This window comes from Salvelinus fontinalis, chromosome 2, assembly GCF_029448725.1.
Source record: "Salvelinus fontinalis isolate EN_2023a chromosome 2, ASM2944872v1, whole genome shotgun sequence".
Classification (NCBI taxonomy): Eukaryota; Metazoa; Chordata; class Actinopteri; order Salmoniformes; family Salmonidae; genus Salvelinus; species Salvelinus fontinalis.
In genome coordinates, this window is record NC_074666.1 from 68544771 (window position 1) to 68571993 (window position 27223).

General features: G+C 41.8%; 1 protein-coding gene across 1 annotated transcript in view; it reads right to left on the minus strand.

Moving 5' to 3' along the window:
• Positions 1-27223, minus strand: part of LOC129824205 (GPI transamidase component PIG-T-like) — a 33354-nt gene that overhangs the window by 4566 nt on the left and 1565 nt on the right. The window contains exons 3-9 of the mRNA XM_055883671.1: positions 25183-25310; positions 24526-24626; positions 24203-24289; positions 19753-19840; positions 18290-18387; positions 17889-18048; positions 13462-13662 (exon numbers count right to left, since the gene is read on the minus strand). Coding sequence (XP_055739646.1) covers positions 13462-13662; positions 17889-18048; positions 18290-18387; positions 19753-19840; positions 24203-24289; positions 24526-24626; positions 25183-25310 — 863 coding nt within the window. The remainder of the gene's footprint in view (positions 1-13461; positions 13663-17888; positions 18049-18289; positions 18388-19752; positions 19841-24202; positions 24290-24525; positions 24627-25182; positions 25311-27223) is intronic.

Sequence of the window (27223 nt, forward strand, 5' to 3'; positions counted from 1 at the left end):
AGTGGGTTAACTTAACTTCACTCGGGTAGGGGGCAGGCAGCATTCGGAATTTTGGATGAAAACCGTGCCCAAATAAAACTGCCTGCCACCCAGGACCAGAAGCTAGGGTAAGCAAATAATTAGTAGATTTGGATAGAAAGTACTCCAAAGTTTCCAAAACTTTTAAAATAATGTCTGTGAGTATACCAGAACTGATATGGCAGGCAAAGACCTGAGGAAAATCCATCCAGGAAGTACTATTATTTTGAAAGGCTGTTTTTCCATTGAAAGCCTATCCACCATACAAAGACTTAGGAACCAGTTCACAATCTCTATGGCTTCCTCTACATGTGGCCAGTCTTTAGGCATTGCTTCAGGCTTTTACTCTGAAAAATTAGGGAGATACAGCACTTTCAATGAGTGGTCAGTGGAAATCTCCAGACATGAGCCAAGTGTGTGATCGGGAGCGCGCCTTTCTTGTTTCTCCTTTTCTATCGACGAAGCTTTTGTCCAGTTTAAATATTATTGATTATTTATGACAAAAACAACCTGAGGATTGATTTTAAACATCGTTTGACATGTTTCTACGAACTTCTATTGTACATTTTTTGACTTTGTCTGGATGTTGAGAGCACGCATTGTGCCTTTGGATAACTGAAATAAACACACTAACAAAACTGAGGTTTTTGACATAGAGGGACATTATCGAACAAAACAAACATTTGTCTAACATGGAGACCTGGGAGTGCCACCAGATGAAGATCAAAGGTAAATGATTAATTTTAACGCTATTTCTGACTTTTGTGACACCTCTCCTTGGTTGGAAAATGGCTGTATGGTTTTCTGTGGCTAGGCGCTGACCTAACATAATCGCATGGTGTGCTTTTGCAGTAAAAGCCTTTTTGAAATCTGACACAGCGGCTGGATTAACAAGACATTTATCTTTAACCTGTTTGAGATAGGGGGCATAGTATTAGTAGTATTGGATAGAAAACACTCTGAAGTTTCTAAAACTGTTTGAATGATGTCTGTGAGTATAACAGAATTCATATGGCAGGCGAAAACCTGAGAAAAATCCAACCAGGAAGTGGGAAATCTGAGGTTTGTAGTTTTTCAAAGCTTGGCCTACCGAATACTACAGTGTCTATGGGGTTAAGTTGCACTACCTAAGGCTTCCACTAGATGTCAACCGTCTTTAGAAACTTCTTTCAGGCCTCTGCTATAAAGGAGGGGGGGAAATGGGAGCTGAATGAGTCATGGGTCTGGCAGAGTGTCTCAGGCTCGTGACGCGCGCTCCCGACAGAGTTAGCTCTCGTTCCAATGCTTTGCTGCAGACAATGGAATTCTCCGGTTGGAACATTATTGATGATTTATGTTAAAAACATCCTAAAGATTGATTCCATACACCGTTTGATATGTTTCTACGACCTGTAACGGAACTTTGAGTTTTTGTCTGGACGTAGTGCTCGCGCCTCATGAAGATGGATTACTGGGCTGAACACGCTTACAACAAGTGGCTATTTGGACATAAATGTTGGACTTTATGGAACAAAGTCATTTATTGTCGAACTGGGATTCCTGGGAGTGCATTCTGATGAAGATCACCAAATGTAAGTGAATATTTATCATGTTATTTCTAACTTCTGTTGACTCCAACATGGCGGATATTTCTTTGGCTGGATTGGGCTCTGAGCGCCGTAGATTATGCTTTTTCCGTAAAGTTTTTTTGAAATCTGACACAGCAGTTGCATTAAGGAGAAGTCTATTTTTAATTATGTGAATAACACTTGTATCTTTTATCAATGTTTATTATGAGTATTTCTGGGATTTCTGTGGCTATCTGCAAAAACACCGGATGTTTTGGAATCAAAACATTACTGCACGTAACGCGCCAATGTAAACTGAGATTTTGGGATATAAATATGCACATTATCGAACAAAACATACATGTATTGTGTAACATGATGTCCTATGAGTGTCATCTGATGAAAAGGTTAGTGATTCATTTTATCTATATTTCTGTTTTTTGTGACTCCTATCTTTGGCTGGAAAAATGGCTGTGTTTTTTAAACTTGGATCTGAACTAACATAATCCTATGTTGTGCTTTCGCTGTAAAGCCTTTTTGAAATCGGACACGATGGGTAGATTAACAAGATGTTTATCTTTCATTTGCTGTATTGGACTTGTTCATGTGTGAAAGTTACATATTTCTAAAAAAATATTTTTGAATTTCCCACGCTTTCAGCGGAATGTTGTCGAGGGGTTCCGCTAGCGGAACGCCTGATCCTATGTATAAAAGTTGTATTTTTCATCAATGTTTATGATGAGTATTTCTGTAATTTGATGTGGCGCTCTGAAATTTCACCGGATGTTTGTTTGAGACAATGATTACGGTACAAAACGCACCAATTTCTACTGAGGTTTTTGGACATAAAGATTTACTTTATCGAACAAAACACAGATTTATTGTGTAACATCTGATGAAGATCAAAGGTTAGTGATTAATTTAATTGCTATTTATGACTTTTGTGAGCCCTCTCCTTGGCTGGAAAATGGCTGTATGGTCAGCGTCTAGTCACAGAAAACCAAACAATCGCGTGGTGTGCTGTCACCGTAAAAGCCTTTTTGAAATCGGACACTGTGGTTGGATTTACAAGAAGTTTATCTTTAAAATGGTGTATAATACTTGTATGTTTGAGGAATTGTAATTATGGGATTTCTGTTGTTTTGAATTTGGCGCCCTGCAATTTCACTTGCTGTTGTCGAGGTTGGACGCTACCGTCCCACTGGTGCCAGACAGGTTAACTGCCTTGTTCAGGAGCAGAATGACAGCTTGGGGATTTGATCCAGCAACCCTTCGGTTACTGGCCCAACACGCTAACCACCAGGCTGCCTGCTGCCCCAAATGTGAAGGTCATGGCATTTTGGATGGAGGTTATGTCAGCCAAATGACTGAAATCACCATTATAAAAAAAATGATTTTTATTTTTATTTTTTACAAATCGGTCGAATAGCAATCATTATATAGTTGGACAAAGTATATGAACCCCTAGGCTAATGACTTCTCCAAAAGCTAACTGGAGTCAGCTAAACTGGAGTACAATCATTGAGACGAGATTGGAGATGTTGGTTAGAGCTGCCCTGCCCTATAAAAAAACAATCACAAAATTTGAGTTTGCTATTCACAAGAAGCATTGCCTGATGTGAACCATGCCCCGAACAAAAGAGATCTCAGAAAACCCAAGATTACGAATTGTTGACTTGCATAAAGCTGGAAAGGGTTACAAAAGTATATCTACAAGCCTTTGATGTTCATTAGTCTAGTCCACGGTAAGAGAAATTGTCTATAAAGCGAGAAAGTTCAGCACTGTTGCTACTCTCCCTAGGAGTGGCTGTCCTGAAGAATCAGCTAAAGATTTACAGAAATCTCTGGAACATGCTAACATCTCTGACGAGTCTACGATACGTAAAACACTAAACAAGAATGGTGTTCATGGGAGGACGCCACTGCTGTCCAAAGAAACATTGCTGCACGTCTGAAGTTCGCAAAAGAGCATCTGGATGTTCCACAGTGCTACTGGCAAAATACTCTGTGGACAGATTAAACTACAGTTGAGTAGTTTGGAAGCCACACTGTGTGGAGAAAAAAAGGCACAGCACAGCACATCAACATCAAAACCTCATCCCAACTGTAAAGTATGGTGAAGGGAGCATCTTGGTTTGGAGCTGCTTTGCTGCCTGGACAGCATGCTCTCATCGACGGAAAAATGAATTACCAAGTTCATCAAGACATTTCGCAGGAGAATATAAGGCCATCTGTCCGCCAACTGAAGCTCAACAGAAGTTGGGTGATGCAACAGGACAACAACCCAAAACATAGAAGTAAATCAACAACAGAATGGCTTCAAAAGAAGAAGATATGCCTTCTGGAGCGGCACAGTCAGAGTCCTGACCTCAACCCCGAGCGAGATGCTGTCGCATGACATTGAGAGCGGTTCACACCAGACATCCTGAGAGTATTGCTGAACTGAAACAGTTTTGTAAAGAGGAATGGTTCAAAATTCCTCCTGATCTTTGTGCAGGTCTGATACACAACTACAGAAAACGCTTGGTTAAGGTTATTGCTGCCAAGAGGGTCAACCAGTTATTAAATCCAAGGGTTCACATACTTTTTCCACCCTGCTTTGTGAATGTTTACACGGTGTGTTCAATAAAGACATGAAAACGTATAATTGTTTGTGTGTTATTAGTTTAAGCATACTGTTTGTCTATTGTTGTGACTTAGATGAAGATCAGATCAAATTTTATGACCAATTTATGCCGAAGTCCAGGTAATTCCAAAGGGTTCACATACTCTTTCTTGCCACTGTATATATGTGTACAATCGTGGCCAAAAGTTTTGAGAATAACACAAACATTTTCACAAAGTTTGCTGCTTAAGTGTCTTTAGATTTTTGTCAGATGTTACTATGGAATACAGAAGTATAACTACAAGCATTTCATAAGTGTCAAAGGCTTTTATTGACAATTACATGAAGTTGATGCAAAGAGTCAATATTTGCATAGTTGACCCTTCCTTTTCAAGACCTCTGCAATCCACCCTGGCATGCTGTCAATTAACTTCCGGGCCACATCCTGACTGATGGCAGCCCATTCTTGCATAATCAATGCTTGGAGTTTGTCAGAATTTGTGGGGTTTTGTTTGACCACCTGCCTCTTGAGGATTGACCACTAGTTCTCAATGGGATTATGGTCTAGGGAGTTTCCTGGCCATGGACCCAAAATATCGATGTTTTGTTCCCCGAGCCACTTAGTTATCACTTTTGCCTTATGGCAAGGTGCGCAATCATGCTGGAAAAGGCATTGTTTGTCACCAAACTGTTCCTGGACGGTTGGGAGAAGTTGCTCTCGGAGGATGTATTGGTTATTATTCTTTATTCATGGCTGTGTTCTCAGTCAAGGGAGTGGGCTCACTCACACTTTTGCCTAAGAAGCAGCCCCACACATGAATGGTCTTAGGATGCTTTACTGTTGGTATGACACATTTACATTACATATACATTACATTTAAGTCATTTAGCAGACGCTCTTATCCAGAGCGACTTACAAATTGGTGCATTCACCTTATGACATCCAGTGGAACAGCCACTTTACAATAGTGCATCTAAATCTTTTAAGGGGGGGGGGGGGGGTCAGAAGGATTGCTTTATCCTATCCTAGGTATTCCTTGAAGAGGTGGGGTTTCAGGTGTCTCCGGAAGGTGGTGATTGACTCCGCTGTCCTGGCGTCGTGAGGGAGTTTGTTCCACCATTGGGGTGCCAGAGCAGCGAACAGTTTTGACTGGGCTGAGCGGGAACTGTACTTCCTCAGTGGTAGGGAGGCGAGCAGGCCAGAGGTGGATGAACGCAGTGCCCTTGTTTGGGTGTAGGGCCTGATCAGAGCCTGAAGGTACTGAGGTGCCGTTCCCCTCACAGCTCCGTAGGCAAGCACCATGGTCTTGTAGCGGATGCGAGCTTCAACTGGAAGCCAGTGGAGAGAGCGGAGGAGCGGGGTGACGTGAGAGAACTTGGGAAGGTTGAACACCAGACGGGCTGCAGCGTTCTGGATGAGTTGTAGGGGTTTAATGGCACAGGCAGGGAGCCCAGCCAACAGCGAGTTGCAGTAATCCAGACGGGAGATGACAAGTGCCTGGATTAGGACCTGCGCCGCTTCCTGTGTGAGGCAGGGTCGTACTCTGCGGATGTTGTAGAGCATGAACCTACAGGAACGGGCCACCGCCTTGATGTTAGTTGAGAGACACAGGACTGATGGTAGCGCTCACCTAGTCTTCTCCGGACAAGCTTTTTTCCGGATGCCCCAAACCATCGGAAAGTGGATTCAGAGAAAATGACTTTACCCCAGTCCTCAGCAGTCCAATCCCTGTACCTTTTGCAGAATATCAGTCTGTCCCTGATGTTTTTCCTGGAGAGAAGTGGCTTTTTCGCTGCCCTTCTTGACACCAGGCTATCCTCCAAAAGTCTTCGCCTCACTGTGCGTGCAGATGCACTCACACCTGCCTGCTGCCATTCCTGAGCAAGCTCTGTACTGGTGGTGTCCCGATCCTGCAGCTGAATCAACTTTAGGAGACGGTCCTGGCACTTGCTGGACTTTCTTGGGCGCGCTGATGACTTCTTCACAACAATTGAACCGCTCTCCTTGAAGTTCCTAATGATCCGATAAATGGTTGATTTAGGTGCAATCTTACTGGCAGCAATATCCTTGCCTGTGAAGCCCTTTTTGTGCAAAGCAATGATGACGGCATGTGTTTCCTTGCAAGTAACCATATTTGACAGAGGAAGAACAATGATTCCAAGCTCCACCCTCCTTTTGAAGCTTCCAGTCTGTTATTCGAACTCAAACAGCATGACAGAGTGATCTCCAGCCTTGTCCTCGTCAACACTCACACCTGTGTTAACGAGAGAATCACTGACATGACGTCAGCTGGTCCTTTTGTGGCAGGGCTGAAATGCAGTGGAAATGTTTTGGGGGGGATTCAGTTCATTTGCATGGCAAAAAGGGACTTTGCAATTAATTGCAATTCATCTGATCAATCTTCATAACATTCTGGAGTATATGCAAATTGCCATCATACAAACTGAGGCAGCAGTTTGTGAAAATGAATATTTGCAACTGAAGATTTGTTTGCTACAACACCTTGCTGAACCAAGGAGCAGCCAAGTTTAAACATGTTGTAAAGACTCCATGTTAAATGTGGAAACGGACTCAACCCGTCTTTTTTTATGGCTGGGTTTTTCCTCATCCTCTCTCTCCTTATATCAGCATTTAGACGTAAAACAGGCTTCCTTTTAAATTTGCAGCTTTTGAGTAAAGTTTTCCGACTTGAATATGAAGTGCATTATCATTGATTACATGGTTATACAAAAACCGTCACAGCCCTAATAGTGACAGTAACATAATACATAGGTGTAGCAGAGGTGAGAAACCCAATATCTTAAACAAAAACTTCTCCCATTAAAATGATCAATATAAAACATTAGGTGAGTAAGAATTGTGTACACAATTGTACCCAAATTTCTATTATGTAAATAGTTTATGATTAGTGAATATCATAATGTAGTTATTTTGTTAACTACTTCTCCCTATTAGATGAAATGGTATTTTTTTTAAAGCCAATTTAGCTGTTGCGCTAGCTGTACTGTCCAGATAGATTCACAAATCATGGGAATATGCAGACCTTGTCTCCCTCTGAGGCATGTGTTGCTAGGCAACACCTCTGCACTTGCCCTAGGAACATATAAAGAAGGAACTGTCAGATGCGTCATAATAGCCCTGGAACTAGCCACACTGGGAGCCACATTTTAAATGGAATACATTGAATACACAGAGCAGGGTAAAAAAAAAAGTGCATTAAAACATGATTTAAATGTATTTTTCGGAAGGGCTATTTATTTTTTTATTTAACCAGGTTGTCACGCCCTGGCCTTAGTATTATTTGTTTTATTTATTATTTTAGTTAGGTCAGGGTGTGACATGGGGTATGTGTGTATTTTGGGGTATTATATGGTAGAGGGGGTGTTTGGTGTAGTTTATGGTTTGGTGTTGAGTGTATGTGTCTAGCTGTGTCTATGTTGGGTGTAGTTCTAGGAAAGTCTATGGTGGCCGGAATGGGTTCTCAATTAGAGACAGCTGATTTCGGTTGTCTCTAATTGGGAGCCATATTTAAGGCTGCCATGGGCTTTAGCTGTTTGTGGGTCATTGTTTGTGTATATGTATAGTTCGACGTAAGTAGTTTGTGTGTGCACTTACGTTTGAAGTTTTCGTTAGTGTTGTATAAGTGTGTAGTGTTCATCTTCGTCGTTGCTATTAAAAAAGAAGATGTATTCAAATCATGTTGCGCCTTGGTCCGTCAATCCACCACACGATCGTGACAGAATGTCTCCTGTGTCTGTGTTATGTCTTACACCATACGGGATTGTTTCGTTTCGATGTAGTATGTTTCCTGTCCGTAGTGTTACGTGTAGTTATGTAAGTTTATGTTCAGGTTTCGTCTACGTCGTTTTCTTGTTTTGTATTTTTGAAAGTGTTTTGTTTTTTCGTGTTGCCATTATCGTTATAAATAAAAAGATGGCTTATTTCCCTCAAGCTGCATTTTGGTCTGAAGATCCTTCTCTCCTCACCTCGTCCGAGGATGAGGAGAGCGACAGCCGTTACACAGGTAGGCTAGTTCTCATTTACAACTGCGACCTGGCCAAGATAAAGCAAAGCAGTTTGACACATACAACAGAGTTACACATGGAGTAAAACAAACATACAGTCAATAATACAGTAGAAAAATAAATCTATATACAATGTGAGCAAATGAGGTGAGATAAGGGAGGTAAAGGCAAAAAAAGGCCATGGTGGCGAAGTAAATACAATATAGCAAGTAAAACACTGGAATGGTAGATTTGTAGTGGAATAATGTGCAAAGTAGAAATAATGGGGTGCAAAGGAGCTAAATAAATAAATACAGTAGGGGAAGAGGTAGTTGTTTGGGCTAAATTATAGATGGGCTATGTACAGGTACAGTAATCTGTGAGCTGCTCTGACAGCTGGTGCTTAAAGCTAGTGAGGGAGATAAGTGTTTCCAGTTTCAGAGATTTTTGTCGTTCATTCCAATCATTGGCAGCAGAGAACTGGAAGGAGAGGCGGCCAAAGGAGGAATTGGTTTTGGGAGTGACCAGAGAGATATACCTGCTGGAGCGTGTGCTACAGGTGGGTGCTGCTATGGTGACCAGCGAGCTGAGATAAGGGGGGACTTTACCTAGCAGGGTCTTGCAGATGACCTGGAGCCAGTGAGTTTGGCGACGAGTATGAAGCTAGGGCCAGCCAACGAGAGTGTACAGGTCGCAGTGGTGGGTAGTATATGGGGCTTTGGTGACAAAACGGATGGCACTGTGATAGACAGCATCCAAATTATTGAGTAGGGTATTGGAGGCTATTTTGTAAATGACATCAACGAAGTCGAGGATCGGTATGATGGTCAGAATGGTGGCTATGGCCACCATTATGTAATACATACATCACACAATATTGGGGAGCTATGTCATAGTTTGTTCACTGGTAAAAAAACATGTTTTATAGTGACCCTATGCTTGGTGTGACTTATGGGCAGAGCAGACAATCTGATATGCGCTTAAATATTGTGAAATGCAACCTGGAATTAAAATGTAAGAGGACCTGTGCTGTATAGTAATAAAAATAGCACTGGTGAGCAACTACAATTTCACAGAGACAAATCACAAGTTCTTAAAGTTTAGTACTAGGCCTATATCCACACATTTGAATGATCTGAATGATGATGATTGAATATACAATATACAGCTAGGTTTGGCCTCCAGCCAATTTGTTCCTGAGTTTGTAACTAGTCTGTGGGCTGAACATAATTAGCCTATTAGCAAATAGCCTACTAGCTGTCCAATTCAAAGCCCTACACAATAGGTTAAACTACACAATTAACATGTGGTTAGTGGGCTAATTCAATGAAAATATAAAAATGAAGATCTTATTACAGTGGTAGAATCACCAATAAGTATGTTAGTAGAACTACCTACTCTATTAAATTATATTAAATTGAACAGTGTTTCTACAAAGCAAAACTAGTGTCTTGTTTGGAACTAAACTATCGCTGTTTGCAAAGAATTCAATCTGAAATGTTATTATGAATCTAAGCATGGTACTTTCAGAAGTAAATCTTCCACCCCAGACATGAGGCCCGAGTCCGACGCAGAATTGCATGACGAGAGAATGGGAGGACATAGCTATAGGCCTATCGACAAAAATATATGGATAACATAATTGTATCTGTGAAACCGGTAAGCCTCTCTCTCATTTCTTAAATAGTGCTCTAACAAAGCCCCCTTGTTAGTAAAGTGCCTATTCAACTTCAAGCACAGGGCACTGTTCATATTGATCTTAGAAATAGCGATCCACAAGCTGCAGCAATCTGAACTAACTTTCCTGTAATTATCCAATTATGTTCCGTTCCCACTAATATTGTAATTAAGCTTTCACATGTCATACACTTATCAAGCTTTTGGTGCTTGCTTTCATTTACGCCAAATAATTTGACTGTCAATTTTCTATTGCGAATAGAGAAGACCATACAATTGAAGTCGGAATTTTATATACACCTTAGCCAAATACATTTAAACTCAGTTTTTCACAATTCCTGACATTTAATCATAGTAAAAATTCCCCGTCTTCGGTCAGTTGGGATTACCACTTTATATTAAGAACGTGAAATGTCAGAATAATAGTAGAGAGAATGATTTATTTCAGCTTTTATTTCTTTCATCACATTCCCAGTGGGTCAGAAGTTTACATGCACTCAATTAGGAATTGGTAGCATTGCCTTTAAATTGTTTAACTTGGGTCAAACGTTTTGGGTAGCCTTCCATAAGCTTCCCACAATAAGTTGGGTGAATTTTGGCCCATTCCTCCTGACAGAGCTGGTGTAACTGAGTCAGGTTTGTAGGCCTCCTTGCTCGCACACGCTTTTTCAGTTCTGCCCACAAATGTTCTATAGGATTGAGGTCAGGGCTTTGTGATGGCCACTCCAATAGCTTGACTTTGTTGTCCTTAAGCCATTTTGCTTTGGAAGTATGCTTGGGGTCATTGTCCATTTGGAAGACCCATTTGCAACAAAGCTTTAACTTCCTGACTGATGTCTTGAGATGTTGTTTCAATATATATACATAATTTTCCTACCTCATGGTGCCATCTATTTTGGGAATTGCAGCAAAGCACCCCCACAACATGATGCTGCCACCCCCGTGCTTCACGGTTGGGATGGTATTCTTCAGCTTGCAATCCTCCCCCTTTTTCCTCCAAACATAACGATGGTCATTATGGCCAAACAGTTATATTTTTGTTTCATCAGGACAGATAACATTTCTCCAAAAAGTACGATCTTTGTCTCGATGTGCAGTTGCAAACCGTAGTCTGGCTTTTTTTATGGCGCAGTGGCTTCTTCCTTGCTGAGCGGCCTTTCAGGATATGTCGAATTAGATAATTTTGTACAGGTTTCCTCCAGCATCTTCACAAGGTCCTTTGCTGCTGTTCTGGGATTGATTTGCACTTTTCGCACCAAAGTACATTCATCTCTAGGAGACAGAACGCATCTCCTTCCTGAGCTGTGTGAAGGCTGCGTGGTCCCATGGTGTTTATACTTGCGTACTATTGTTTGTACAGATGAACGTGGCACCTTCAGGTGCTTGGAAATTGCTCCCAAGGATGAACCAGACTTGTGGAGGTCTACAATTGTTTTTCCCCTGAGGTCTTGGCTGATTTCTTTTGATTTTCCCGTGGTGTCAAGCAAAGAGGCACTGAGTTTGAAGGTATGCCTTGAAATACATCCACAGGTACACCTCCAATTGACTAAAATGATGTCAATTAGCCTATCAGAAGCTTCTAAAGCCATGACATAATTTTCTGTAATTTTCCAAGCTGTTTAAAGGCACAATCCACTTAGTGTACGTGAACTTCGGACCCACTGGAATTGTGATACAGTGAATTATAAGTGAAATAATCTGTATGTAAACAATTGTTGGAAAAATTACTTGTGTCATGCACAAAGTAGATGTCCTAACCGACTTGCCAAAGCTATAGTTAACAAGAAATTTGTGGAGTGGTTGAAAAACGAGTTTTGATGACTCAATATAACTATGTAAACTTCTGACTTCAACTGTATACCCATTACATCCCACATTATGATATTGAAGTCCCTATTTTGAGTCTGATTTGGAAAGGTGTGAAACATATCAACGAGAGAAAGAATCCAATCAATCTTCTCATAGAATTCCTCTTCAGTTTGAGCTATTTCACTCTTCATGCCATGAAGGAGAAAATAATACCAACATTGAACTTTGATTCATTCATTGATTGAATGAAACTACAGTGCATTCATTCAAAGTACCCTGACTTTTCCCACATTTTGTTACGTTAATTATTATTTTTTTAAATAAATGTTCCCTCAATCTACAAACACACATCACCCCATAGCGACCATCTTTTGTTTTATTTGTACACGTTCATAAAAAAAACTGGAATATCACATTTACATAAGTATTCAGACCCTTTACTCAGTTATTTGTTGAAGCACCTTTGGCAGCGATTACAGACCAGAGTCTTCTTGTGTATGGCGCTACAAGCTTGGCGCACCTGTATTTGGGGAGTTTCTCCCATTCTTCTCTGCAGATCCTCTCAAGCTCTGTCAGGTTGGATGGGGAACGTTGCTGCACAGCTATTTTCAGGTCTCTCCAGAGATGTCCGATCGGGTTCAAGTCCGAGCTCTGGCTGTGCCACTCAAAGATGTTACTCAAGGATGTTCCAAAGCCACTCCTGCGTTGTCTTGGCTGTGTGCTTAGGGTCAGTGTCCTGTTGGAAGGTGAACCTTCGCCCCAGTCAGGTCCTGAGTGCTCTGGAGCAGGTTTTCATCAAGGATCTCTCTGTACTTTGCGCCGTTTATCTTTCCCTCGATCCGGACTAGTCTCCCAGTCCCTGCCGCTAAAAAACGCCGCAACCATGTTTCACCATAAGGATGGTGCCAGGTTTCCTCCAGACGTGACGCATTCAGGCCAAAGAGTTCAATCGTGGTTTCATCAGACCAGAGTTCTTTGGGGGCCTTTTGGCAAACTCCAAGCGGGCTATCATGTGCCTTTTACTGAGGAGTGGCTTCCGTCTGGCCACTCAACCATAAAGGCCTGATTAGTGGAGATGGGAGAACCTTCCAGAAGGACAACCATGTCCACAGAAGAACTATGGAGATTTGTCATAGGGACCATCGGGTCCTTCTCCAGATTGCTCAGTTTGACCGGCCGGCCAGCTCTAGGAAGGGTCTTGGTGGTTCCATACTTCTTCAATTTAAGAACGAAGGAGGCCACTGTGTTCTTGGGAACCTTAAATGTTGCAGAAATTTGTTGGTACCCTTCCCCAGATCTGTGCTTCAACAAAATCCTGTTTCGGAGATCTATGGACAATTAGTTTCACCTCATGGCTTTGGTTTTTGCTCTGACATGCACTGTCAATTGTGGGACCTTATATAGACAGGTGTGTGCCTTTTCAAATCCTTTGAATTTACCAAAGGTGGACGCCAATCAAGTTGTAGAAACATCGCATGAATGATAAATGGATGCATCTGAGATTAATTTTGAGTCTGATAGCAAAGGGTCTGAATACTTACGTAAATAAGGTATGTTCTTTATTTTTAATATATTTATAAAAATGTCAACCTGTTTTCGCTTTGTCAAGTTCTCTTCAAAATATAACATTTTAGGTCAGGCACATTTTGTGGCTGCATGAGGCTTTATGATACTGAAGCATGTGCTCCCCCATGTGGGAAGAAATGGCCTTTCTCAACTGCTATCAATAGGTAGCTGCCATTTATATCAGGCTTAGGTGGAACAGTGTCAGCAGGTGAACAGCGGCACTGAAGTACTCACTGGGTTTGTTGTCACGGCCCTTGCTGGTGACAGTGAGCGTGTGGATGTAGAGTCGCAGGTACCAGGGCACAGTTTCTAGCAGGAGTACGGGGAAGGCCCGGTATGGGTGGTTGTTGTACATCAGGGTGTGGATCTCTCCCGTCTGCAGCCCGTAGCCGGCCACGTAGCGCTCTCCATGCAGTAGGGGACGCAGCATGTCTCCTGGGGAGGGGGAAGGAGGGAGCCTTCCTATTGTCAATCATAAAATTACTAGAAAATAAATATAATTTCTATGGTGAGTTTTATACAGACACCATTTTATATGCTCTACATGGAAATGAATTTATATTCACAATTTTTTCACCTTTTTCGGTAACACATTACCTGATCTTACTGTGCAGTAACTAGGGCTATGTAGTCTATTTCAGAAGAACAGAATAGCACTCTGAGTTGTCCTTATGTTAGGTCCTGATCTGGCTATGCCAAATGGCTGTGGGCTACACTAGTTCATTTAGCAGACAAGATTTGCTTAAAATTCCGTGGCATTATTTTATAGTATGAAGAATACAATTGAACAAAGCTCTAAACAATTTGAGGGACAGCTCTATTCTGTGTTGAGCGGTTAACAAAGAAATAGATACTCCTATATGCTTAATTTAGAGTTATTCATGCAAATTTAGTTGTTCTACAAACGTTGGGCTATATGGTTAGATGTTTAATTCGTTGTAAGGCTGTATGATATGACTAATGAGGATTTGAAAAAGTCACTTGAAAGGCATGAGTTCTGCTTAGTTTCTTGCGCAGGTTGTAGACACTTCATTAGGCTCTCATTCACAATTCAACAAGCACTTGATAATGCCTCAAATTTCACAGCGGCATCCCCTTTGTGGCCGTAATGCACCCTAAAAAAAATCCATGCTTTTTGCGGCCAGTGGCCGTTGTGCCCTATGAAGAATAGAATTGAACAAAGCTCCAAACGATTTGAGGGACTGCTCACATGTGGCTATTCTGAGTTGAGCGGTTAACAAAGAAATAGCTAATTCCTATATGCTTAATTTAAAGATATTCATGTAAATTTAGTTGTTCTACAAACTTTTTTTCAAATTATCATTAGTCATATCATACAGACAAGATTTGGGTAAATTGTGAATGAGAGTGCTGCGTTGTGCCTTTCTCCCTGAGTGCTGCGTTCTCCTAAGCACCACTCACTCACATGGCTCTCCATCACGTGAACGGGTCTTTCTTACAGGCTACAAGTGAAGAAAGACACATCGGGGACGCAACTGCGTGTGTCCTTATCCAATTCCGAGGTGCATTACCATTATAAAGATATTGGAAGAACTGTCCACATTTACTTTCCGTCAGCAAACAAGATGAGTAGGCCTAACAAACAACAAAATCACACGCCTATGTCAATCTACTATCCCCCATAGTAAAAAAGTCTACCTATTCTATTCTATGTGAGAAATAAATATCCCAAACATAGTCAGACAATTGTGGGATGCAATAGATCCCAAATTAATACAACCACTGGCATCAAAAAAACATTTTTTTACACAATGTGGCTGATGCAACAGATCAGATCATTTTAGATTAAAATTGTATTTCTTTACATTATAAGCGCACATGGTAGTAGGCTATAAGGGCGAATGTTCCATTAGCGGGAAAACACCATTATCAGAAGTGACCGCAAATGTGATTATGCATGTAATGCTTTCATTATAAAAAGGTGCATTTTTATAGAAAAATTATTTTCCCCAAACTTGAAACTCACACGCTGCTTATGTATGCCAGTTAGGCTCTACTACCGTTGTAAAGCAGATTAATGTGCTCAATTTTAAGAAGTTATTTGGCCACTTCACTTGTGATACAAACCTTATCAAAACATATATGCCTATGGGCTAGGTTACATCCCACTGGAATTGTTGATTCGGAAAAGTTGCTTTTGCTGCACATCATTCACAAGTGATAATACAGTTGAAGTCGGAAGTTTACATACACTTTGGTTGGAGTCATTAAAACTCGTTTTTCAACCACTCCACTAATTTCTATAGCTTTGGAAAGTCGGTTAAGACGTCTACTTTGTGCATGACAAGTACTTTTTCCAACAATTGTTTACAGACAGATTATTTCACTTATAATTCACTGTATCACAATTCCAGTGGGTAAGAAGTTTACATACACTAAGTTGACTGTGCCTTTAAACAGCTTGGAAAATTACAGAAAATGATGTCATGGCTTTAGAAATGTCTGATAGGCTAATTGACATCATTTGAGTCAATTGGAGGTGGATGTATTTCAAGGCCTACCTTCAAATTCAGTGCCTCTTTGCTTGACATCATGGGAAAATCAAAAGAAATCAGCCAAGACATCAGAAAAAAAATTGTAGACCTCCACAAGTCTGGTTCATCCTTGGGAGCAATTTACAAACGCCTGAAGGTACCACGTTCATCTGTACAAACAATAGTACGCAAGTATAAACACCATGGGACCACACAGCCTTTATACAGCTCAGGAAGGAGATGCGTTCTGTCACCTAGAGATTAATGTACATTGGTGCGAAAAGTGCAAATCAAACCCAGAACAGCAGCAAAGGACCTTGTGAAGATGCTGGAGGAAACCGGTACAAAAGTATCTATATCGACATATCCTGAAGAGCCACTCAGCAAGGAAGAAGACACTGCGCCATAAAAAAGCCAGACTACGGTTTGCAACTGCACATGGGGACAAAGATCGTACTTTTTGGAGAAATGTCCTCTGGTTTAATGAAACAAAAATAGAACTGTTTGGTCATAATGACCATCGTTATGTTTCGAGGAAAAAGGGGGACGCTTGCAAGCTGAAGAACACCATCCCAACCGTGAAGCATGGGGGTGGCAACATCATGTTGTGGGGGTGCTTTGCTGCAGGAGGGACTGGTGCACTTCACAAAATAGATGGCATCATAAGGGAAGGAAATGATGTGGATATATTGAAGCAACATCTCAAGACATCAGTCAGGAAGTTAAAGCTTGGTCGCAAATGGGTCTTCCAAATGGACAATGACCCCAAGCATACTTCCAAAGTTATGGCAAAATGGCTTAAGGACAACAAAGTCAAGCTATTGGAGTGGCCATCACAAAGCCCTGACCTCAATCCTATAGAAAATTTGTGGGCAGAACTGAAAAAACATTTGCAAGCAAGGAGACCTACAAACATGACTTGGTTACACCAGCTCTGTAAGGAGGAATGGGCCAAAATTCACCCAACTTATTGTGGGAAGCTTGTGGAAGGCTACCCGAAACGTTTGACCCAAGTTTAAATTGTTTAAGGCAATGCTACCAAATACTAATTGAGTGTATGTAAACTTCTGACCCACTGGGAATGTGATAAAAGTTTAAATAAATCACTACTATTATTCTGATATTTCATATTCTTAAAATAAAGTGGTAATCCTAACTGACCTAAGACAGGGAATTTTTACAATAATTAAATGTCAGAAATTGTGAAAAACTGAGTTTAAATATATTTGTCTAAGGTGTATGTAAACTTCTAATTTCAACTGTATATAATTCACAAGTGATAGGCTAATAGTCACTAATCCCACTATTCTTGATTTAATCTTGTCTTTACATATAGTAAATAAGGTGTGAAAAATTTGTTTTAATTTAGAATGGACCATTACCATGCAACGGTCTTGAAACAGAGGCAGCGGGAAACAATAAATGTCAACTATGCACTTAAATAGCGAATGGAGGACGCTTTCCCATGGTTAATTTTCATGCCAGCCAGATTGTTCATCTTCCAAAAAAAGAGCATAGCCTATGTGCTTAATATTAGGAACGTTAAGAAATAAATATAGTAGGCCTAGCCTATAGAAAGCTGATGGGATCCTCCTCTTTTTAGTAGAGGCCATCACTCTGTTTTCTCCCGCAATTGCATAGCCTACAGAAATATTGCACAACATGAGCTCATGGGCTTTCATTTAGTGTTTGATCAGATTTTCAAACACATTTGCATTGATGTCAGAGTGATTAGAGGGACAAGAGTGCTCAGTGCCAGGCAGTCAGCAAGTTTGGTAGGCTACTAATGACCATCAGCAGCATCAGAGCTTGGAGAAGCCTAATTAACATGACTAAGCGGTCATGTGGAGTTTGACTGCCTTCATGACTCGTGACCGCCGGTGTCGCAGTAATACGGTCACCGCAACAGCCCTATCAGTAACTGCAAATTATACTAGTAACATTGTATTAACATGCAGTTTCTTAGTATTTTAGTAACTGCATAATAATTGTATTGTAAATGGGGTTGAGCAGTTTTTGTAATTATACAAGACGGATAGGGATTGTTCCTTATTCCACTTGTGTAACAGCAATTTGTGAAGGGAGGGGAACAGACAGTTGAGGGAAAGAACATATTTTCTGGAATTAAATGCAGCTCACGTGTTGTGTTCTTTATAGGTCACTCACCACTCTCGGCTGCTCTCCAGCGCAGCAGCATGTTGAGGGAGCGCGTTTGTCCGAACGTGGCCTGGTTAGTGAGGTCGTAGACCGAGTAGGTCCTCCGGTCCCCAAGCACCACAGCCTGGCTGAGCAGGGGAGTGGTTGGGCTCAGCTCAAACAGCTCTCCCTGTAGGGGAAATACAATACCAACACCTGCCTGCATAATTACCATAGAATAACACTTCTCCATAGTGTTGTCTGATGTTTTAGAGTTAACAAAATCACACACATGCAAGCATTCATATACAAATATTGATTCGCAAATCAATGAATTAACAATAATGCGTATGCACTCAAGAGTAAGATTGTCAGATAAATGAATAGAATGTGGAGTTGGGTAAAGATAGCAGTCATGTAAAGTTGCTGACCTGAGGGTTGTCTGTGACGTCCACGTACACTTTACTGGAGGAGGCCAGCGGGCAGGCTTCAGTCAGGGTGCGAGAGAACATCTTGAACAGGGACCACTCTGTCAAAACACCCCATAACCAACATTACCATTGTAACATCACATTCATCTTGGCCCCTTTTGTATTTAAAAAGGTAGTGAACAGTCTTTTCAAGGAACACAGAAAGGTCAATGTCTGTACACCGCATTAGACAAACAACTTTTACATGAAAGGTTGTTCTTTATTTCTTTCATTTTATTGTTTCACTGTAATGGGTTTTGCAACTTTAAAATGCACTTTAAATCAAGTTTGATTTTATTTGAAAAACATGCCCTTTTTGCTTTGTAACATCCAGCTAGCACGCAAATACACCTACCTGGGTTGGGGGGGTGTCCAGATTTTTATACCGTCCTTCTCTTATCCCGGGATTTACAGTATTACCGTCTTCGTACACAAGGGGCACACATTTCTCTTTTTTAAAGACCACAGGGGGCGACCATTACCAGAAAGCTAACAACATTTGAAAATGAACTAATTGCAAAGACAGGCAATCCAGCTCATAACGTTTATACAAGTGTAGGTAGGAGCCACCGAATGTAATGTTTGGTGAGTCTGGGCATTTTCAAACAAATGTGAACGAGAGATATTGTGCAGAAGAACAAAGTTTTGATTCATGCTTGTCTGAAGGAAGAATAGTACTGGCTCTGGAGCAGCATGTGTACACACTGAGTCTGTGTGCAGTCGCTAGGGCCACGGGCCTGCCTGCTCTGCTCAGGGAAGAGGGGGAAGGAGCTGACGGGCCGAGAATGAAGAGGTAAAAAAAATAAACGCAAGGAAATCAAGATGGCAGCTGTACAGATTACTCATCCAAAGCGATTTGACTTCTCAAACACGGCAGAAAGATAAAACAATATGACGCACAATCTCCTTATTAATTCAGCCACTTACTTATTAACTAACAAGTTAAACCTAATACACAGCTGGACTCACGAGAAAGGTAAAATGAAGAACGCAATCTGCTTCATCTCCTAATTTATTGCACTGCAGGAATTTGCTTAAAAAGCTAAAAGTATTCTGATTTATTGAAAAACTTCAAATAAATAGTTGACAGTATTGAAAAACCATCCCGTACCCCCCCCCCCCCTCCCCCCCAAATACACCAGTATACAGTACATATATATGATATACCGTTCAAGCCTAGCACCTACATGAATCGGTGGAAGGTAAAGTAGATCTTGGTAACACCGGTGTGTTTTAGCAATAGTGAGGTGAAATTACTTATACCATTTTCACACTATCATGCAGACCCGAACCGTACTGTGCTGGCTCTGTTATTTTCCTTTAAGTTTCCAGCAAATATATGGTGGATGCATAAACAGGCCAGTGCAGTACAGTTCAGATTGTGTGTGAAAGGGGTATAATACTGAATGCAAGACGCCTCTCACCTCGTTTGCCCTGGCCAGAGGTGTGCAGGTCGAACACCACGTTCAGTGTCTGTCTCAGCTCCCACACTGTGGATTTGCACTTCCAGTCCTGAAACAACCGTAGAGTGTCATATCAAGGCTGGGGCTCATCAAAAGTGACAAGATTTAAAATGGGATTAGGATAGGATGGAACGATGTAGCATGGAAGGAGGAACCCGCGGTTTTGTTTGAGACAATGAAGACAGTGAGACAATTAACGAAGATTTTCTATTCCTACACTCTTACATTCAAAAATGACTACGACCAACTACACTGAACAAAAATATAAACACAACATGTAACGTGTTGGTCCAATGTTTCATGAGCTGAAATAAAAGATCCCAGAAACGTTCCATGCGCACTAAAGCTTAATTCATATCCCAAAAGATTCTCACTATAATACATTTTAATAGAAAGTTAACAAAAATAGATAAGTATTTTCCTTTCCATGGTAGCAAGATCTATCTATTTGTGGAAAGAATTCACCCCAATTTAACTCTTCAGTCATTTCCCAGTTGACCTATTTGCTTATGGCCTTGCCTACACCTAGCGACTTGTTTTTTAAATGATATGAGCAAAACAAAATCTATTTTATTTGGAACGGCAAGCCAGACAAAATTAAAACTGGCCCATTTATATAATTAATTTGAATTCGGAGGGCATTAAACCTCACAAGTTATACTTAAATCAGAACTGGTTCTCTAGCAGATTAGTAAGAATGTCTCAACGCATGTTCAATAATGGCCTTTTTCCCTTAATTCAAATTAAAACCTCACATTCGGTTATTTGAAAAGTAAATCTCCAAAAAAAGTCCTCGACTGACAGCTTCATTAAATAGTACCCGCAAAACACCAGTCTCAACGTCAACAGTGAAGAGGCGACTGTCCAGTGTCTGTGTTCTTTTGCCCATCTTAATCTTTTCTTTTTATTGGCCAGTCTGACATATGGCTTTTTCTTTGCAACTCTACCTAGAAGGCCAGCACCCTGGAGTCGCCTCTTCACTGTTGACATTGGTGTTTTGCGGGTACTATTTAATGAAGCTTCCAGTTGAGGACTTGTGAGGCGTCTGTTTCTCAAACTAGACACTAATGTACTTGTCCTCTTGCTCAATTGTGCACTGGGGCCTACCACTCCACTTTCTATTCTGGTTAGAGCCCGTTTGTGTTGTTTTGTGAAAGGAGTAGTACACAGCGTTGTACGAGATCTTCAGTTTCTTGGCAATTTCACGCATGGAATGGCCTTCATTTCTCAGAACACGACTAGACTGACGAGTTTCATTAGAAAGTTCTTTGTTTCTGGTCATTTTGAGCCTGTAATCGAACCCACAAATGCGGATGCTCCAGATACTCAACTAGTCTACAGAAGGCCAGTTTTATTGCTTCTTTGTGTGTGTGTGTGTGTGTGTGTGTGTATATATACACTGCTCAAAAAAATAAAGGGAACACTAAAATAACACATCCTAGATCTGAATGAATGAAATATTCTTATTAAATACTTTCTTCTTTACATAGTTGAATGTGCTGACAACAAAATCACACAAAAATGATCAATGTAAATCAAATTTATCAACCCATGGAGGTCTGGATTTGGAGTCACACTCAAAATTAAAGTGGAAAACCACACTACAGGCTGATCCAACTTTGATGTAAAGTCCTTAAAACAAGTCAAAATGAGGCTCAGTAATGTGTGTGGCCTCCACGTGCCTGTATGACTTCCCTACAACGCCTGGGAGTGCTCCTGATGAGGTGGCGGATGGTCTCTTGAGGGATCTCCTCCCAGACCTGGACTAAAGCATCCGCCAACTCCTGGACAGTCTGTGGTGCAACGTGGCGTTGGTGGATGGAGGGAGACATGATGTCCCAGATGTGCTCAATTGGATTCAGGTCTGGGGAACGGGAAGGCCAGTCCATAGCATCAATGCTTTCCTCTTGCAGGAACTGCTGACACACTCCAGCCACATGAGGTCTAGCATTGTCTTGCATTAGGAGGAAACCAGGGCCAACCGCACCAGCATATGGTCTCACAAGGGGTCTGAGGATCTCATCTCGGTACCTAATGGCAGTCAGGCTACCTCTGGCGAGCACATGGAGGGCTGTGCTGCCCCCCCACACCATGACTGACCCACCGCCAAACCGGTCATGCTGGAGGATGTTGCAGGCAGCAGAACGTTCTCCACGGCGTCTCCAGACTCTGTCACGTCTGTCACATGTGCTCAGTGTGAACCTGCTTTCATCTGTGAAGAGCACAGGGCGCCAGTGGCGAATTTGCCAATCTTGGTGTTCTCTGGCAAATGCCAAACATCCTGCACGGTGTTGGGCTGTAAGCACAACCCCTACCTGTGGACGTCGGGCCCTCATACCACCCTCATGGAGTCTGTTTCTGACCGTTTGAGCAGACACATTCACATTTGTGGCCTGCTGGAGGTCATTTTGCAGGGCTCTGGCAGTGCTCCTCCTTGCACAAAGGTGGAGGTAGCGGTCCTGCTGCTGGGTTGTTGCCCTCCTACGGCCTCCTCCACGTCTCCTGATGTACTGGCCTGTCTCCTGGTAGCGCCTCCATGCTCTGGACACTACGCTGACAGACACAGCAAACCTTCTTGCCACAGCTCGCATTGATGTGCCATCCTGGATGAGGTGCACTACCTGAGCCACTTGTGTGGGTTGTAGACTCCGTCTCATGCTACCACTAGAGTGAAAGCACCGCCAGCATTCAAAAGTGACCAAAACATCAGCCAGGAAGCATAGGAACTGAGAAGTGGTCTGTGGTCACCACCTGCAGAACCACTCCTTTATTGGGGGTGTCTTGCTAATTGCCTATAATTTCCACCTGTTGTCTATTCCATTTGCACAACAGCATGTGAAATTTATTGTCAATCAGTGTTGCTTCCTAAGTGGACAGTTTGATTTCACAGAAGTGTGATTGACTTGGAGTTACATTGTGTTGTTTAAGTGTTCCCTTTATTTTTTTGAGCAGTATATACACACACACACACTCAGCAAAAAAAGAAACATCCACTCACTGTCAACTATTTTCATTAAACTTAACATGTGTATGAACATAACAAGATTCAACAACTGAGACAGACTGAACAAGTTCCACAGACATGTAACTAACAGAAATGGAATAATGTGTCCCTGGACAAAGGGTGTGGGGGGGGGGGGTGTCAAAAGTAACAGTCAGCATCTGGTGTGGCCACCAACTGCATTCCGTACTGCAGTGACTCTCCTCCTCATGGACTGCACCAGATTTGCCAGTTCTTGCTGTGAGACGTTACCCCCCTCTTCACCAAGGCACCTGCAAGTTCCCGGACATTTCTGGGGGGGGAATGGCCCTAGCCCTCACCCTCTGATCCAACAGGTCCCAGACGTGCTCAATGGGATTGAGATCCGGGCTCTCTGCTGGCCATGGCAGAACACTTACATTCCTGTCTTGCAGGAAATCACGCACAGAATGAGCAGTATGCCTGGTGGCATTGTCATGCTGGAGGGTCATGTCAGGATGAACCTGCAGGAAGGGTGCCACATGAGGGAGGAGGATGTCTTCACTGTAACGCACAGCGTTGAGATTGCCTGCAATGACAATAAGCTCAGTCCGATGATGCTGTGACACACCGCCCCAGACCATGACGGATCCTCCACCTCAAAAATCGATCCCGCGCCAAAGTACAGGCCTCAGTGTAACGCTCATTCCTTCGACGATAAACACGAATGGCTTACAACAGGCTTACAAGCCCTCAGTCCAGCCTCTCTCAGCCTATTGCGGACAGTCTGAGCACTGATGGAGGGATTGTGCGTTCCTGGTGTAACTCGGGCAGTTGTTGTTGCCATCCTGCACCTGTCCCGCAGGTGTAATGTTTGGATGTACCGTTCCTGTGCAGGTGTTGTTACACGTGGTCTGCCACTGCGAGGACGATCAGCTGTCCGTACCGTCTCCCTGTAGCTCTGTCTTAGGCATCACACAGCACGGACATTGCAATTTATTGGTCACACCTGCAGTCCTCATGCCTCGCAGCATGCCCAAGGCACATTCACACAGATGAGCAGGGACCTTGGGCATCTTTCTTTTGGTGTTTTTCAGAGTCAGTGGAAAGGCCTCTTGGGTCTCCTAAGTTTTCATAACTATGACCTTAATTGCCTACCGTCAGTAAGCTGTTAGTGTCTTAACGACCGTTCCACAGGTGCATGTTCATCAATTGTTTATGGTTCATTGAACAAGCATGGGAAACAGTGTTCAAACCCTTTACAATGAAGATCTGGGAAGTTATTTGGATTTTTACAAATTATCTTTGAAAGACAGGGTCCTGAAAAGGGGACGTTTCTTTTTTTGCTGATTTTGCTGATCTTTTTTTGCTGATTATATATATATATATATATAGCTTTTGAGGTGTTCTAAAACTTTTGACCGGTAGTGTATGTGCACTCCAGACTATTACCTGACACACAGGTCTGAAGTGTAGTGCCTGGGAGTGGAAGCTGCTGTGGAAGAGTTTCTCAGACTTCATCAGGACTGCCAGACCAGCCTAGTGGAAGAAGAGGGGCAACATGAAGGACATGGTTAATCATCACACACACACAAAGTCAACTACAATAAAAGGATAACAAAAATAACCACCCAAAGCCAAACACGGAAGCCAAGAAGGAAGCCATTGCACACATAGGAGTTGTGCTAGATTTCAGACGTATTGTACTAAAGTCTAAAGCTTTGGCTAGATGCAACTTTCATAAGATACCTGTCAAACATAAGACAGACAGGTACCTTGGAGCCACAGGGAAGGAGTTTCTTCCACGGAGTCAGGTTCTCAGTACAGACGATCTCCCGCGGCAACACAGCATAGCGGAGGAAGCGCTGGTCTGTTACTGATTAGAGGACACATACAAGGTACATGAGACGACAAAAATCAACAGACGAGACATTATGGAGAGTCACACATCACTACCGTAGTGTGTCTCATCTTTAACTAACTGCTCTGAGATTCCTTTTGAGTACATATGACAAAAATATGGCTGTTCTAAAGCACTGCTCCTCGGTTCAGGAGTAGGAATCTTACCCCACCAGGGCTGGTAAGATTGCAGGCTTATATTCTAGCCAAGATGCACACCTGAATATGATTAGTTAGGTAGTTGAATGAGGTGTTTTACCGCTTGGCTTGAGTAAAAACTCCCCCCATACCAGCCATAGGATTGCCCCCACCTGCTGTAAAGACTCATTGTCTTTTGGCATTGTCTTTTCAGTTTGACATAACGACAAAGCATTGGTTGGCACTGGGTCATATTCATTGTCACACCGTAGAAGTGTTCCTTACTGGACAATTACAGATGGTACATCTGTTTCACTCTGGTGCTTTATGAACACTGCCCTCAGTTCAGAGGTCGGCTAGCTACTGTAGAGACTGTTGAGTGTGAGGAAACTTACCGTTGCCCAAGCCTAGAGGTTTGAAGGAGGCACTGGGCTGCACCGTGTTGGTGGAGTCAATGAAGTTCAGGGAGGCACAGAAGATCCCTGAGAGAACATTGGTCAGCTCCTTCCAGGCACCGTCCACACTATAAGACGAAGGATCAAACGAATGGTACAGTTACAGTGCCTTCAGAAATAATTCACACCTTGATTGTTTTCACATTTTGTTGTGTTACCGCCCGAATTTAAAATTGAAATTGTGTCACTGATCTACATACAATACCCCATAATGTCAAAGTGGAATTGTGTTTTTATAAATGTTTACAAATTAATTTTAAAAAAATGAAAAGCTGAAATGTCTCCAGCCAATAAGTACTCAACCCTTTTGTTATAGCAAGCCTAAAGTTCAGGAGTATAAATGTGTTTAACAAGTCACGTAATAAGTTGCATGGACTCACTCTGTGCAAAAAATAGTGTTTAACATGTTTAAAATCACTACCCTATCGGTGTACCCCACACATACAATTATCTTTAAGGTCCAAGGACAACAGTGAATTTGAAGCACAGATTCAACCACAAAGACCAGGGAGGTTGTCCTATGGTTCGCAAACAAGGGCACCTACTTATAAGGAAGGTGGATAAAAAGAAAAAGCAGACATTGAATATCCCTTTGAGCATGGTGCAGTTATTCATTTTACACTTTGGATGGTGTAACACACCCAGTCACTAGAAAGACATAGGCGACCTTCCTAAATCAGTTGCTGGAGAGGAAGGAAACCGCTCAGGGATTTCACCAGGAGGCCAATGGTGCTTTTAAAACAGCTACAGAGTTGAATGGCTCTGACAAAAGATAACGGAGGATGGATCAACAAAATTGTAGTTAGGCCTACTCCACAATACTAAAATAAATGACAGAGTGAAAAGAAGGAAGCCTGTACAGAGTACAAATATTCCAAAACATGCATCCTGTTTGCAATAAGGCACTAAAGTAAAACTGCAAAAAATGTGACAAAGAAATGACCTTTATGTCCTGGATACAAAGCATTATGTTTAGGGCAAATCCAGCAACACATGACAGCTTTTTTAGGATAAAAAGAAACAGAATAGAGCTAAGCAAAGGCAAAATCCTAGAGGAAAACCTGGTTCAGTCTGCTCTCCAACAGACACTGGGAGATAAATTAATCTTTCAGCAGGACAATAACCTAACACACAAGGCCAAATATACACTGGAGTTGCTTAGCAAGTTGACATTGAATGTTCCTCAGTTAAAATTGTCTTGAAAATATATAGCAAGATTTAAAAATGTCTGTCTAGCAATAACCAACAACCAACTTGACAGAGTTTGACACTTTTTTAAATAATAAAATGGGCAAATATTGTACATACAATCCAAGTGTGCAAAGCTCTTAGACTTACCAGAAAGAATCACAGCTGTAATCGCTGCCAAAGGTGATTTAACACTTATATAAATCAAGATAGTGAAGATAATTATTTTGTGTATATCATTGACAAAAAAAACACAATTAAATCCCTTTTAATCCCTCTTTGTAACAACAAAATGTGTAAAAGGTCAAGGGGTGTGAATACTTTCTGAAGGCACTGGATCATTCACTTTAACAGACAACTATATCACTTTAATGCCGAGAAAGGTAGTATCTGCAACCAGTCACAAGAAAGACATGCCTGTCAAATGTTGTGATATGTTCATGGGCGAAGACTCAATGGACCAAATAACAGCGGTCATTGTTTACAAAATGGGTGAGACTACAGGGTCGTTCCATACGATATCACTCACTTTCTGACAGCAGCCCTTTTGATTTGAAAGAAACCTTCCATTCATGTTTGCCCATGGGACTTTTTGGAACTGAATGCCAAAACATTCAGGAAATAGGGGTGCTCAAATTTGAACCATTTTGCATACCCCACCATGATACATCAACAGTGTCTTCATTACTGAAAAATATAAATGGTTGAGTTTGATATCTATTTGAAGTCACCTTCTGACAACTTCTACCATGGGCAAAAATGTATGGCTGTTTCGTTCAAATCATAAGGGGTA